The following is a 16,683-nucleotide window of genomic DNA, read 5'->3' as shown; positions in this document are numbered from 1 at the left end:
CTCTTCCTCCTGAGTACTAGAGAGATGTGCTGCCTTTTTTTTTAAAAATGAGCTCTCAAACTGAAGTGTTAAGCATTTGTGATCAGTTAAGAACTTGTGGCATTGTTTTTACAACAAAAGGGATGTTACTTCCAATATCCAGATGAAATTCCACTTTGAGCAACTACATTCTGCCTACCCAGTTTTACCCATTTGCTCCCTGTCCTTAACAGTTATGTTGTATAGCTGTAGACTGTTAAACAGCTGCTGCGCCCAGCTGTAGTTTGCTGTATTTCAGTGGGGGCTAAAGTGATGCTGCTTATAGCAGTTGTCAGTAGTGACTGACTAGGAAGAAGTTTGTTTTGTTCTGCCTCTCATTAAATAGCTGTAAAATGGGGATAGCACTATAGTATACAAATGAAATATGAAGTTACAAAGGATTTAAAATATCCAGATATGTACGCAGCACATGCAGTTTAGGTAGGCAACTATCATTATACCCACTGGAGAGATGATTAAAATGAGACATGGAGAAATTAAGTGACTTGTCTGACAAGGCATTGTAGTCTAATCAAATAAGTATGTGCCTAGTAACTATGAGCCCAGGTTCCAATCTTGGTTCTCAAGTTGATTTGCTGTGTGACCTTAGGCCCAAATTTTCCAAAATGCCTAATAATTTTAGGTGACTTCGTTTTTGGGTGCTCAACCTCAGTGTGTCAAGTTGGGTGCCCAAAAACTGAAGCACGCAAAATTAGTGGAAACAATTTGTCTGTTAACTTCTCTTAGCTTCTGCTTCCCTACTTGTACAATGCAGGTAATACTAAATGCGTACTTCTTAGCGATGTTGTGAGGATTTAGTAAGTAATGTTTGGAAAGTGGGAGAATTAGGATTGGAATGGAGGACCACCTTGCTTTCCAGGACTGAGGTTAATCCTCTAGATTATGTCCCTTTAATTTTAGGGGTGGGTAGGGAGGAGGGAATTAGGACAGCCCATGTTGTACATCAATAACTGGAGATGGAGACCCAAAAGAAGAAGCTTGTGTTGCTAAAGATTTAAGGCATAGCAACCATTTTTCCTGCACTGATTCAACTCACATATTTATGCATTTTGGTTTTAGTAATATTTGTATTTGTATTTGCATGATTTGGTTATCACTGAGATGCCAGTAGCTGAGTTAAGTAAACAGTACAGTGTATTATTACAGTACAAGGCATTTATGATAAAAGTTTTTAAACATTGAGATAAACAACATTATTGGCTGAAGCCAGAAACCATGTAAACATGCATAAACATTATTGGTGGTCTTTATACAGCACAATGTAATTTCTCAGAAAGTTTGCAACAAAAAATGACAAAGCAACAAGAAGGCCCCCTTGAATGATTTAGTGATATCATTTCAGTGAGGGATGGGCCTAGTGAATACTTAACAGTTGCTATCATGGATAAGGCGACATTTTAACAGCTTCAGGTAGTTGTCAATTTTATGGGAATCCCTACGCAAGCAGTGTAGCAGACTGTAAAAGGCAAAGAGACGGGAGTCCTCATCTGACATTTGCAGGGATGGGAGACCTGACCACCTGGAGTAGACTTCATTTTCTATTTCACCAGGATGAACCTAATCAAAAGGAAACAAAGTGATAGTATTTCATTGGCAGCACTACTAGGCTAAGCAATAGAAGCTAGGGAATCAGACAAGAGAGTTCTAGGTAAAGCACCAAAGAGCCAAGTAATGCTTGCCTTGGGTATGCTGTTTACATTATGGTCCCAAAGATCTTGCAGGCATGATACATCCTAATATATGGCACACTAAATCTGTACCTCAAAATAATGCCACCTTATATTTCTATGTGTATTTATATGATTTTGCTATCAGTCTTTCACTAAAAGTTTGCTCTTCTATAGTGTATATACAGCGCTTACCTGCTCTAATGCCTGATGGAATCTGGTTTCATGACAAAGCCAGTCCTTCCATCATGTGCAGACCTGCCAATGGCATTGCCTCTTGGTTCAATCTGCCTTTAAGTTTTCCTGGGCAGGTGGATTGATCTGCTCTTGGGATTTCTTTACATGTGCCCCCTCCCAGGTTTGTCTCAGGCCTTCTCTGAGACAATGACTCTGGTATGGACAGCCTCAGGAGTATGTTAAAGGCAGAGACAGACATCAAGAGTGCTTCTTCATATAAACATCCACTTCTACAAAGCAAATACTGGGGTCCAGTACAACATGAGGGGGAAACCATAAGTGATTCAGTGAAATCTGATAGAAGAATATGAGTTAAAAACTCATGTAGTCAGTGAGCACCTAAAATAAAGATTGATTAAACTCCTCTCATTTGAAGAGGTTTTCATCCATTTTCTCTTGTCAAGGAATACTATACATATACATTGGTCAAACTGGACAGTCTCTACGTAAAAGAATAAATGGACACAAATCAGACGTCAAGAATTAAAACATTCAAAAACCAGTCGGAGAACACTTCAATCTCTCTGGTCACTCGATTACAGACCTAAGAATGGCTATTCTTCAACAAAAAAACTTCAAAAACAGACTCCAACGAGAGACTGCTGAATTGGAATTAATTTGCAAACTGGATACAATTAACTTAAGCTTGAATAGAGACTGGGAGTGGATGGGTCATTACACAAAGTAAAACTATTTCCCCATGTTTATTCCCCTCCCCCCCCGTTTCTCAGACGTTCTTGTCAACTGCTGGAAATGGCCCACCTTGATTATCACTACAAAATGTTTTCTTCCTCCCCTCCCCCACTCTCCTGCTGGTAATAGCTCATCTTAAGTGATCACTCTCCTTACAGTGTATATGGTAACACCCATTGTTTCATGTTCTCTGTGTATATAAATCTCCCCACTGTATTTTCCACTGAATGCATCCAATGAAGTGAGCTGAAGCTCACGAAAGCTTATGCTCAAATAAATGTGTTAGTCTCTAAGGTGCCACAAGTACTCCTTTTCTTTTTGCGAATACAGACTAACACGGCTGCTACTCTGAAACCTATACTTAATAGCAGGAGGATCATCTGTTCCTAACACCACTTGTGAAGCTGATTCATCCCTCCTGTGAAAACCAGTGGGGAACAACTACAAACCAAGACTGCCTATGGCTGTCTCTGTCTGGACAAGCTATTGGCCACACGGCAATAGTCTTGCCAGGGGATAAGAAACCATGACTTGACACTACTGATCTCGCCATCCTGATCTCTAAATCTGTTTCTAGAATGAGAACAATGTAAGTAGATAATTCTAGCAGCACCTAATTTCCACTGTTATCTTGGACCCCTTCCTGCAGGTTTTACATATGGCTATGGATGGAGATGTCTCGGCTTTAATTGATAGATGCAGTTGTGGTCATGAACAAAGTCAGGTTGCTGTCTAAACTCAGAGAATAAGATGGCGTTTTGTGTATGCTCTAACAGAAGTTAGTGAATACTGTGAACACTTCTTAAGGATGTTCAGCTGTTTAGAACTTGACCAAAGCCCAGTGAAGTCTAAAACTTTGTAAAGTCCAGTTCAGCTACTGATTGATTTATGGGATCTGTCAGAGGCCCCATTAAACCTAAACAAACTTGAGCTGCTTTTAGTCAGGAAGGCTTTCAATCAGTTACTCATAACTCATATACGGGTACTGTCAGACAACAACTATCTTGTCTAGGCTTACCAAACTAGGAGGTGGGGGACCATGTGTCACAGACTTTCTCATAATGCTCGGGAACCAGATCCAAGACAGAGAGGAGAACACCTCTGCAATGAAAGATTCCGTGTTTATTGTCACGGAATCCTTGCAAAATGCAAGACTTCAAGAACAGACTCTTAAACACTTCTTTTCCAGTTTGGAGAGCTGTAGGAAATACTATATATATTACTTACTATATATATAAATATTAAAAATATTAAGGTTGCAAAGTCAAGCACTCAAAAGTAAGGAAATGCCAGAATTAAGGTTCCCTCCATGTGTGTAGATTATGATACAGTCTTTAATTACATGATCACAAATATATTCTTTTTTTCCTCATTGCTCAATGTCTGACCTAGGCCTTATTTACTGCACACTATTCAAACCCTGCTCTGAAGAATGAATTATTATTTCCTCATGGTATCTGAGTGTTTCACAAACATCAATGAATTTATTTAATATTTATTTTGTTAATATCCCACTTTATGGATGGGGAACTGAGGAACGGAGAGATTAAAGTAAAAAGTATCCACTAAATTTGGGTGGATACTTTTTGAGCTAATGTTCTAGTTCAAAAAGATATATATTCTATGGCTGTGTTATACAAGAGGTCAGACTGGATGATCACAATGGTCCTTTCTGGCCTTGGAATTTGTGAATCTGTAAGATGTCTAGGACCTGATTTCTCAGAGTAAATAAGGCAGGGACCCCTTCAGACAACAGCCTCTTTCTTTATCCAACCCTGATTCATCCCAAGAGCAGGTTGAATGTGTGCACAGAATGAGGCAGGGGTCCTGTGGAAAAAATAGTTTGTGATCATGTAAGTAAAGACTGTATAATAATGCATAGGCTCAGCCTGTGCAACCTTAATTCAGCCCCACTATCTTCATCTGTCATTTCCTAACTTTTGAGAGCTTGACTTTGCAACTTTAACAATGTCCTTTTAATGCAGTTTTTGTGGGTGTAATTTCCTAGGTTTTTAAAAAATAAACTGAAAAAACAGAAATTCCCTCATGGGACAGCATATCGTCACCCACATGGGATATTTGCAGAATTGGAATCTTTAGATTCTCTACAGAGACCCCTGCCACTTGAGCCAAAGGAGTAAATGATGGCAGTAGTAGGTTGTCATCCTCTATGTGAATCAGTACTATAAGGGGATGAAACAGATATTTGCTCTCAGGAGAGGAATGGTTAAATTCAGGGATCTTGAATTCCTTTTCAGGCTTTGGAGCAATGTGCTCTCTAGTGGCCACAAAGTCTTCTGCCTGTTTTCCCCAAGCTTGACTCCTTCTGCTCCTTCCTCTCCATCTTATCCGAGTCTCATTTCTCCTCCTGTAGCCAGTCCCAGGCTCCATTACTCAGGCTTCTCATTCCAGTCCTAGTTCCCCACTCTTGGCTCCTCATCCAATTTCTCTCTCTTCCTCCAAGGTTTCCAGTCAGCCCCACACATCCTGTCCACTCTGAGTCTCAGTCAGTATCCTCTGGCTCTTCATCCAATTTCAGCATCAACCCACTCAGTTCCCAGTGCTAGTGTCCTTGCCCAGCCAATTCCAGTCTCTTCCCAAAACTCCCAGTCCCAGTTCTCTCCCTCACGCCAACTCTTCTAGTCTTCGCTCCCCAGGCTCCTTGTCCCAGTCTACTTCCTCTGGATCCAGACTCATCACAGCCTGGAGCAGCCTGGAACATCAATTGTAGGGAAAGTCCTTCTTAGACCCCTGAAGCCCCAGACTGGAACACATTCAGTTCAGATGGAATGTTTGGGGAATTAAGCTGTAAAGCTGTAACAAGTCTCTATTGAGCATGTGTGAACTGCAAATTTTCAAAGGCTTCTCTTGGATAAATTTGGGTGGCTCTTCAGATGGAGGCACACCCCACCCACCTGCCAAATTTCAAGTTGCTACTCCGAAGCATGAGGCCACTAGAGGTTTTCAAAGAAAAGGTCACCTAGAATATTTTTCCCTAGCTTTGTTCTTGGAAACGACTCAGCCATTTTGGCTGAAATTTTCCAAAAATATCCAACCTGAGGCAGACACCCAGCATGGGAAATTTCAGCCCAAATAGTTAGTTTGGCAAAGTTATAAGCAACTGGAAACAGGGTCTTATAAAGGGAAATGTTGGGAACCTTAATGATAGTCAGTGCTATCATCTCTAGTACATATATGGTCTTTTCACTTCTGCATCACAATCATTCCATTACTAGACTAATAGTGGAAACTAAATAGTGCATAGTGGAAACTTTTGCCAGGACGCATCATTAAGATTATGCGAGGCCTAAAGATACAAGTGAATACCCATTTGTGCAGGAAAAAAATTCTCCTTTCCCACTAATCGACAGAATTACTTGTTCTTAAAATTAAAAGTAATCTGACTTTCTAGCCTTTTTAGAGAAATATAAAGATGCTTAAAAATTAGGCAAAGGATATTAACACAGCATCCACAAACCACCTCACAAGGTTAAGATGACAAGCATTTCAAATATTAATCATTGAGTATGAAAGGAAGCATGTTAGCGTCTAGTTATATAGTTCTGCTTGTCAGTGTTGTAGCATATGTTGGATTTAGGATGTTTTTGTGTCAACTGTTTGTTTATAAAAGGTGATCCCTTCCTTCTGTCTGCACATAGACACCAAAACTGAAGTGCAATAACAGCATATAGTTTCTTAGTGGCCAAAAGGGAAGGAATTAAGGCATTGCTTCTTTAATGGGCAACATTGTGGGCCAGATTCTCAATTATAATTCATCCTGGTGCCAGGGGGCCTCTTTTGTGATGCAACGCCAGCAGACCCAGGTCCTGCTCCAACTGCACCCTCCCCGGTATAGGGATGTGTTCAGGAAGGATGGAAGCTAAGCTATTCCATGCCAATCTTCAGGTGGCATAGGGTTTCTTTAGGGACAATACATGGTTGGAATCAGTTAGAGCAGATGTGCTGAGAATCCCTCCCCCTCCATCTCCATCGCTCTCCTGCTCTGAACAGAATGAGCCTACTCCCCTATGTGGCTTCTAGGGAGCTTTGAACTAGGACATCAGGGCCCTAATGCTCACCTACCTGTCCAACTATTTTCTCCATTCCTTCTAGAAGACGCTTGTTCTGTTCCTCAATCTCCACAGCCTTCCAGAGAATGGTGTCTGGAGCTTCTTTGATACTTTGCACTTCAGAGACCAGGTGGAGCAGAGGATCATTCCAGGAGCGCAGTACTCCCAGCACTAAATTCAGTAGGTCTTCATGCTATTCATCAACATTAAGAAGATGTAGTTAAAGCAAGAAGACTATATGAAGGCAGCACGAGGAGGAGTGTTGTACTCAGGTTGGAGCAGTGGTCTAAGACTGAGGGAACCTAGATTTTATTTCTAGCTCTGTCACCAATTTGCAGTGTGCTCTTTGGCACATCACTTGTCTTTTCCATATATTTCAGTTCACCCCTCTGCGAATGGTGTATTCATGTACATACAATCAGTTATTATTAAAAATGTGTTAAAAGAGAATTGGATGAATGGTGATAGAATACTGCAAATACAAAATATCACCAAAATTGTCTCCACAGTATATTGTATAGTGAGAGTGACTAGCCTCTCTGAATGGAGTTGCATTTAACTTGATGATTAGCCAATTTTTAATGAGACAGATTTAGAAGTCTGGTGGGATCTGAAGAAAAATCTCAGCACCGAATGGAAAATGTACTCTGGGGTAGGCCGCTTAATGCCTTTTATAAAGGACTTCTACTGTCTATAGAACATAGTAAACATGCCGTGTAATCCTCCTCATCCCCTTTGAAGAGTTTGCTTCTAGGGAAAGTTCTTCTCTTTAGAAACTTTCACTGCTTGGGGTTAGGTGGAAGCTCAAAAAGTTTTTGCTCTTTTGGGGGTACTCCTAACCATTCTGCTGCACTAGAAACCTTTTAAAGTTGACACATGGGACTTATATTCTGCATTTGCTCCTGTGCTAAAAGAAAGAGAATTTGTAACCCTATTGCATAATATTCTAAAAGGAGGATCTTCGGATTGCAAAACTGGAACTAGGGTGCAACTGGTAAAACATCAAACTCTGGCATAACTCTTTGTGACTAAGCTTGCACACTGTCATCTCCAAAGCATTTTCAAGGGCTAAAAGAAGGTGGAGCTACACATCTCTGTTTATGGCTGCCATTGTTAAATGGAGAATACAGAATTTAATGTGGCAATATCCAACATGACTCTCTTTACAAGTTGTTTGATTGTTGCAATTACCTTGTGTTGTTAAAGTCTCTATCTGAGTGATGATGTGGCTACTTCTTATCTGGTGACTATTGCATGGTTATCTATTTAGAGTCTGTCAACTGTTACAGTAACTATAGAGCCAATAGAATAGTACTACTGTATTTATGTGTTTCTTTGACTACTGAGGCCCTCTTTGGTCCTTCCTGTACCTTTTATTATTATCATGCTTAATTATCTATTTGTATTAAAGAAATGCCCAAAGGCTCCAATGAGAGTGCTATACAGATATAAAGAAAGACTTGACCTCTGCTCTAGAGAGTTTATAATGTAATTTGAAACAATATTCAGTAACTGAATGTAACATACGAAGAGAGGGAGACTGAGAGCAACAGGAATAAGATTTTTTCTTTTATAGTACGTATGTTGAAACTGAATATCGGTAAGAATTTTCATCAGTATTTGACATTTTCTGTTTTTCTTTTCCTTGCATTTGATTTTGAATTACTGTATTTACTCGTAGATAAGTCAAATTTTTTAGTAAAAAAGGGAAGCATCAGAGAAGGGGGTCAGCTTATGAATGGGTACAGAGAGGGAGAGGTGGGAGATAGCCTCTCCCCCCAACAGAGGGAGCAAGGAGAGGCAGCAGAACCAGAAGGGAAGAGGTGGAGCCAGAGTCTCTCCGCTTCTGGCCACGTTGCTCTCCCCCCGAGCCTCTGAAACAGCTGCAGCTCCGGGGCTGGCAGGCTGTGGCCATGCCACTCAGCTCAGCCCCGCCAACCAGAGCAGTGTGTGGCCGCTCCATCCAGGCTACTGGAGCACGCTTCGGCTGTGCCGCCCGGTCCAGCCCACTGGAACGTGCTGCGGCCACACTGCCCAGCCTGCTGAAGCAGCTCCGGCCAGGCCAGAGACATCCTCCCCTGGCCCTCCCTAGATAAGGTGGGAAGGGATGGGATGGGGATCATGTGGAGTTCCCGGGCTAGGGGTGGGGTCATGTGGGGGGTGGTCACAGGGATTACTCCCCTGACCCCCAGCTTCTCCCTCGCAAAAAATTTCCCCACCAGTTGCTGTCCCGGCCCATCAGGGTAAACAGCTGGTGCACCGGGTCACTTCGTTTACTTAGTTTTACCTCTGTGCCTGCGGACGTGGCCCACCAGTGGCTTATCCTGATGGCCTGGGAGCCAAAGTTTGCTGACCCCTGAATTATAGAGTCGGCTTATGAATGGGTCATAAAATTTTTCCATTTTTACTTATCCATCTTGTGGGGGAGGGGGCTTTGGCTTATAAATGAACCATCTTATGATCGAATATATACGGAAACTGTTTTATCTCTTTCAACTAGCTGTGGCCTAGCCATCTCTAAATTAACTATTGCCTCTTTCTCCTCCTTTCATTCTGAAATAGGTTAAAAATGAGACTCACGTGAATCTGCTGAGCTTGTTCCTTGTCTTCAGGAGTGGTTAGGGAGGAAGTGTGGCAGCCATTAATGGCCTTTGTAATAAACCCACGGCCTTGAGCATAGCGCTCATCCTGTGGATCAACAACAACATGCATTTATGAAATAAATAAATAAATAGATGAGTCATGGCACAGATATTCTAAAGGAAATTAAGTAGGTATTGTTCCTTTGGTTTCATCTCTGCATGTGCTGTGTTTGTCCAGTCACTATACAGAGAATCAGATCTGGGATCAGATTCTTTTATTTGAGTTGATATGACCTAAAGGAAGGAAAATACTTTCTGGGATTAGATTTCTGCACAGAATCTGTTTAGGAGGGATAGTTCCTATATTTTAGTATAGTGGTTCTTACAACCCTTTCTGGTGGTCTGATAAACTAAATCATTTTGAGAATCAACTAGTAGGGGATTTGGAGATCTGGGGGGTAAGATTTGTGAGAGGAGAATCTTTCTTATAAAGTGGTCCACAGAATGAACTATCTGGATATCTTTTTTTCTACATTACAATTTTGAAGTTATTTAAATATATTGTGATAGGAATGGCAGAGTTTCCTCAAATATTACAGGTGTAACTGGCCGATGGCTTGCTTGTGGCTCTTTATAACTGTACAGCTAAGTCCTCCTAAAAGAATAATCTTGTTTGGTGTATTTCACTGGAGATACTTTTTTCTACTTCCTCCTCTCCCTCCCAAACTGCCTTTATTAATAATTTTCAAATATTGGCACCTATACTCTTGCCATCAAATTTTATATCAAGCATGTATAAACTCAGCAGTCAGTGACTGAAAGTCTGCAACATAAGGGAGGTAAAGGAGTTGATCTTCAATTTTAAAGAAGTGAATATAAAAATTAAGAACCAGCTCTTCAGTTAGTATAAACTGGCATAGTTCCATTGAAGTCAAAGAAGTTGTCAATTTATACTATCTAAGGATCCATCATTGAGTCTAGAAGGAATAGAGTAACTTGATGTCTTTGATATCTGAGTTCATATTGAGTCAGTCCAGATCCAACCTTTCTGAAAAAAGGGTCAGTTTAATGAGACCTGGTACAGTTTGCTTATGCCCTAGAAAAATGTTTAATGTTATTTGTAGAAAACTAAAGGTCCAGTCCTATGGGGAAAAATATGTGATCATGTAAATTTAAAGACTGCATCATAATAAGGCTTGTTAGAATTTGATTTTTCAATGGATAATATCTATGGCTATTTTGAAACATTTTGTTAGCTATTTAATAGTTGTGGGAAATAAGTAGGTCAAATGATGAGGGGGTCAGACAATAATTGTTTAATGACTGTAAATGCTGAGATTCAAAAGGTTAAAGCTTTATAACTGTTAAAACACAAATTGTCAGCACCACATCTCAAATAATCAAAGTAAATATCCTTAAATCAAACTCTAATAAGTTCTCAAGCAGCATTTTTCTTACTTTGCCTATCTATACATTTTGATTATTATCAATGGAAATATTCATTGGTTTATGTATACGGTGATATCCACAATGTACTGACATTTACCAATCCTTCCAAGCGTAATCATAATGTATATGACAAGGGGGAATGAATTAAGGTTGACCAGGCAACCTTCATTTTAGTATTTCCTAACTTTTGAGTGCTCGAGTTTTCAACCTTAATGTTCCTTTAATTTAGTTTATTGTGCAATTTTGTAGGTCTTTTTGAAAAGCAAACTGAAAGAACAGAAATTCCTCTATGTGGCACCTTATTGACACCCACTTGATTCATCAGCAGGGTCAGAATCTTTAGCTCCACCACACAGACCTCTGCCACTGGACCTAGTGGAGTAACTCATTGCAGTCGTAGGTTGTTACTTCTGTGTGGACCAGTGCTGGAGGGGGATGACAGACTTTGCCAGTGGGTTTCACAGATACTTGCTGACCACAGAGGTGTGATGAGACTCAGGAATCTTGAGCTCCATTCCAGATTCTGGAGGGGAGTGTGCTGTAGTGGACACAGATACTACTAACCCTTTTCCCCCAAGCCTGAACCATTTCGTATTGCTAAGCTCCGCTTGTGTTTTTTTTTTTTAAAGTATTGTACTGCAGTTTCTGTCAACTCTCACTCATAAAATGCTGAGTACTTACAAATTCGTTGAACATTTCTGAGGAGAGGGAGTGGATGTAGTGTGAGAGTTTAACTGCACGGTCAAAAAGATTCCCAAGGGAGACCTGACAACCAACAGACCCACTGGGACAGATTGGCAATGAGGTCACACCTTTCTTTGACAGGAACATGTTTGATACCAGCAGAACCACCAGCAGCACACCTATTCAGGTTTAAAACAAAAAACAAAACACACAGATATATGGATTTAGAAGGCGTCATATAGCAGAAACTATCACAATTTTTCAGGAAACAGAGTTTCCTGTATTACAATATACTGCAGTCTCTACTGTCTCTTATCACAGTACCTGCCTTCATTATATAGCAATAAGTGGAAAAAAATCAGCCTTTCTCACTTTGTAAATATAAATACATAATTATATTTTCATAGATACATAGTTGGAAAAGTAGGTTGCTCCCTTTTATTTTTCTCCTGGCCTTCCACAAATGTGCTTTTCTTCTTTGCAAATGTTTGCAGTTTTTAAATGAATTTTGAGGGACAGTGGTTAGGTCACTCTCTAAAGATTTTGATTGTCCTGGGAATGCCCTCAAAAGATTTCCAGCAGCTGTGCTGTTTAGCAGTTTGAGTTTAACCCTAAAGTGCCTACTGCTAACAAAATCCATAGTGTACTTCAGACCCTTTCTGATCTTTTGAAGCTTTTACAAAGGACTTCTGAATGTCTTCTAGACAAAATAGATCTGATAAAACTTTAACATAAACTTGACAGAATCAGTTTTCTACCAAGTGAAATAAAATATGCACAGAAGTACAGTGAAATCTTTAAAAAATAATACCTGATAAATTAATACATTAGTTCAAATGTTAGGATCCCATACAGCTAGAGGTAAAATGCACCAGAAAAATGACTTTATAAATATACTGATTTATCAAATGTATTCATTTTGTGTGTGCCAAATTAAAATATACCTAATAAAACAGAAGAGCCCCCTTTACATCATCTATTAAAGTAATAGCATGTAGTTCAGCAGGTTTCTCTCTGGCTTTAAACTCAGGAAAGTTCCTTTTATCTACACAAGCATTATTATGCAAACCCGATAAACAATGTATACTCAAAATGCTGCAGACGGAGTGTGTTGAGAGAGACTCAGATGGTGAAGGAACATTGAGACTAGATGGCTCAAGAGATTGGAATTAGGTTACAGAGCCAATCACTTTTAAATCCCTAGTTTGATTCTGGACAATGCTGGTAATGACTGAAAGTCATTGCTTTCTGACAGCTATTCAGGGTGTTTTGTGAAATAAATAGGCAATCTGGGTGGTGCCGATGTCACATCCTTAAACCAATTATAATTGACATTAATTAGTACTCCTGTTAGTGTGACGCCAGTACAGTCCTATATTGGTATAATTGTGAAAAATCCAACTCTCAAGGAGGTGGATTAATTATGCCGATGGGAGAAACTCTCCTGTCAATATAGTAGCATCTTCACAAAGGCCGTGTCTATACTGCCACTTTCAGCGCTAAAACTTTTGTCATTCAGGAGTGTGAAAACACACACCACTGAGCGACAAAAGTTTTAGCGCTGAAAATCACCAATATAGACAGTGCTTTATTGCCGGGAGTGGGTAAAGCTACCATCGCTCGTTCGGGGTGGGTTTTTTAATTGCCGGGAGAGCGGCTGCACTGTAACGTGGGTAATGTAGACATACCCTTTAAAGCACTACAGCAACACAGCTGCACTGTACATGAAGACAAGCCTGCAGAGAGGCCAACAGATATAGGACTGAGTAGATATAGGGACCAAACTACCTTCTCACTCCTAGGAATAGACTCTCCACATAGAGATGGAGGAAGCTTGCACTGATGCTGCCTGTACTGTATGTGTTGTATGGCTAAAGAGAAGACTTCAGTCTACAGACTGTCACTCCAACACCTTTCTTCATTCTGTACCAAATTCACTCTAACTTAAAAGAAACACACACACACACACACACACACACACACACAAATATCAAAAAGCTAATGGCAAGAGACTTACCTTTCAACGAAGTCCCCTTGCTCATGGTAGTGAGCATGTGTAGCAACTTTCTTCACCAGAAAGAAGCCTGAAGTTCTTATTCTCATCTTCTGTGGGTGCCAGATTTATATACCCTCCAGGAGCCATGATGCATATATTCAGCAGGTTGTTTCCTATGCTTCCTCGTCATTGAGTTTACATTCTTAATTACAAACATCAAAATGCTCCTCTATTTCATATTCATATTCAGCATGACTTTGTGGCTTGGGGGAGGGAATTTGATAAGTTCGGCTGTGAGATCTTAGAGTGGACTGGAATAGTACATTGATGGTCAGAATGAGAGGGTAGACATATTCTGCTCTTAGGTGCAAATCCCACTGATCTCTGTGGGAGCCTAGTTTAGGCCGGAATATTCTAGTTAGCAAGCTGGGAAAGATATCCCCAACTTTTATTGTCTTGTTGCTAGCTCCCTCTCCACATGAGAAGGACACATGCATTTTCATTATTGATAATTATGGGTAACTGTGTAAGGGAAATAGTATCTTGCAAGGTCAACATTACAGACCTTGAGAGAGAAGTGCGCAAATTGCACTGAAATCTGCCCAGAGAGGAAATGGAGGCTCCTCCAAATAAAATGCATCTATAAAACTAGTTTGTTGAAACCTCAGCGAAAGAATAGGGAGCCTAAATTTGAATCCAAAGTATTAGATCTTTTAATAGTAACCAAGAAGTATTGTTTTGTCCTGAATCTGAAAGGTGCTAAGGGAAGAGTGCAATTCTTATAATTAAACACACTTAAATTAAAAAAAAAATCAGGATAAAACATACAGAGAAGTTGCTCTGTTTACATATTTGCTGCTTACTTAAGTATTATCTATTAATGGAAACCTAATAAAAGATGAGATTTTTATTGTAGATGAAAGCTACTTATTTAAAAAAATCTACATATCCACTGTATGGAAAGTGGTGGTGGTTCTAATCAATGGGATGTATAATTTGTTTCCAGATCTGACATCTCTGTCATAATCTACAAGCTACCCAGCAGGTCAGCTCTAGTAGCCCCATGTTATTGTGTGAGGCCCATCTGTATGAATGTATTAGCAAGTGCTTAATCTCTCATCTGTTCCTCAGCTCCATTTACCTATGAAAAAACTTTCCAAATTAAATGATTATAATGAATAAGGAATTAATTTTTAATGAATATCTTACCTTCAGATAACCCATTCCATACCCATGTAATGGGCACATATGGAACTCTGAATTCTTCATTGTTTTGTAACTGTGGATGTAAAGGGTGAAAATTAAAAACACAGGAGAGGAGAGTTCTAGAGGGTAAACTATCGGATTCAGTGGTCGAGAAACAGTATTCAATTAGAAATGCGTCAGCAACAGGCTGTAATTACCAGCAGGATGTTGCTCAGGACTGGGTCAATTATTAGTATAGTATCTGCTTAAACTCATAAGGGAATCAAACCAAGACTAGGCTTGGTTTGAGATCTGAGGCACAGGAAAGCAAGTCAGAAGAACTGGCCTCTGCACTCAGCCCTTTGTTCCACATACTTTTGGGCAAGTCATGTGTTAACCTCTGTGTGTCAGTCTGATATACTTACTTACCTAACAGGTATTTTTTAGTGCTAGTTCATAATATTTGGAATCCTGAGATGCAAACCACCAAAGACGCAAAAATAGTCTTCAAATTTTGTTGACATCTGCATTAGGAATTACTGAGGGCTTGTCTTCAATACTGGGGAGATAGATGCTGCTGCAGTCGATGCAGCGGGCATTGATTTAACGGATCCAATGAAGACGTATTAAATCAACAGCAGTGCACTCTCTCTGGTCAACTCCGGTACTCCACCAGAATGAGGAGAGTAAGACAAGTAAACGGGAGAGCGTCTCCGTTAATGCAGTGCAGTGAAGACACCGCGGTAAGTCAACGTAAGCAACGTCGACTCCAGTTACATTATTCACGTACGTAGCTGGAGTAGTGTAACTTAGGTCGACTTAGCCCCATAGTGTAGACAAGGCCATAGAAACAGGACTGAGGATAATGTGCTTTTCTATTGTTCCTTCCTCCCAAGATCTCCAAGTGTGTTACAAACACAAATGGACTAAACTTCAAAACAATCTGAATAGGCAAAGGAATAGAAGGAAACACCTATGAGAGAGGGAAAAGTAAAGGTGAAATCCCCATTAACAGATGTGACTGCTGATATAGAGAGAGGTTAAGTGGCTTGTCCTAGGTCTCACAGGAAGTCTGTGTCACAGATGAGAGAGAACCAAGACCTCTTGATTCCCAGGCCTGTGCCTTAAGTAAAGACCTCCTCGCTGAAGTCATAAAGCCAAAAGAAGACGGAGACATAATAATGAGATATAGACAAAGAAAGAAAAGAAATAAGTCAAAGGAGTAATATTCTTTAAAACGAAAACAATTAGTATTAAAAACAGTGAGACTCAACTGTTATGTATAGCTGAATATTATGTTTGTTAGTAGAAAAAAAAAAGCAATAACAGGCAAGCAGGTCATAGAATACAATGCTATATTCATAATACTGTGTCAGTTTTTTACTTAAGATAAATATCTTAGACTGTATCATGTTTAACTTTCAATTAAAAATTGTCAGTGCTAAAAAGTAGGATTTTTCTCAGAGATAATGATCCTACCTCTCTACAAGTTCATACCATTCTATACCTTTCTTGGGCTCTCTGAAATGTGAAAAGTATGTTGCATAGTTGATATGCACCCGAAATAGGGCTTTTCATAGGAGAGAAAATGGGTTATTTCTCTGTTAGTTAAAAGTGTGTATCCAACAGGGACAGCTAACTGAAATGAAGACTGGATAATGTATCTTGATTTTGCCATACAGTGAGCTGGAAGTGCATTTATCGGTAGAAAAGAACACAACTGGTACAGAAGTTTGAAAAAGACAGTTTGGGTCACATTTTAAAAAGTTGGGCCCTAAACTGTACATGCAAATCTCACATTTGAGTGTGTGAATTAAGTACACATGAAATAATCATTTGTATACTTGGCTACATGTACAGTAACGTTTTTCAGGTATAATTTAGGTACAGAATATTGAAAAATATATCTGTTTGTGTCTTTGGTTTATATATAGTTTACACACTTCTCCAATTAGCTGGATTTATCAGTTAGCTTTGGAAAGATACAAAACAATTTGGTCTGGAGAAAGAACAGGAGCTTGCACCAAAAGAACTTCCATGTGTTCAATAAAAAAACCAAACAAAAAAAACAGTTATAGACT

General features: G+C 39.7%; 1 protein-coding gene across 1 annotated transcript; it reads right to left on the bottom strand.

Annotated features, from left to right (window-relative positions):
• Window positions 1-1,194: 1,194 nt before the first annotated feature.
• PRL (prolactin) lies at window positions 1,195-14,692 on the bottom strand. The gene is made up of 5 exons (XM_043508312.1): window positions 14,627-14,692; window positions 11,419-11,600; window positions 9,287-9,394; window positions 6,720-6,899; window positions 1,195-1,596 (listed from the first exon to the last, which is right to left on the bottom strand). The coding sequence occupies exons 2-5, from the start codon at window positions 11,566-11,568 to the stop codon at window positions 1,405-1,407; spliced, it is 630 nt and encodes a 209-aa protein (XP_043364247.1). The 5' UTR covers window positions 11,569-11,600; window positions 14,627-14,692; the 3' UTR covers window positions 1,195-1,404.
• Between the last annotated feature and the right edge of the window lie 1,991 nt (window positions 14,693-16,683).

The sequence above is a fragment of the Dermochelys coriacea genome, chromosome 2 (assembly GCF_009764565.3).
Source record: "Dermochelys coriacea isolate rDerCor1 chromosome 2, rDerCor1.pri.v4, whole genome shotgun sequence".
In the NCBI taxonomy this organism is placed as follows: Eukaryota; Metazoa; Chordata; order Testudines; family Dermochelyidae; genus Dermochelys; species Dermochelys coriacea.
This window is presented reverse-complemented; position numbering and strand designations above follow the sequence as displayed.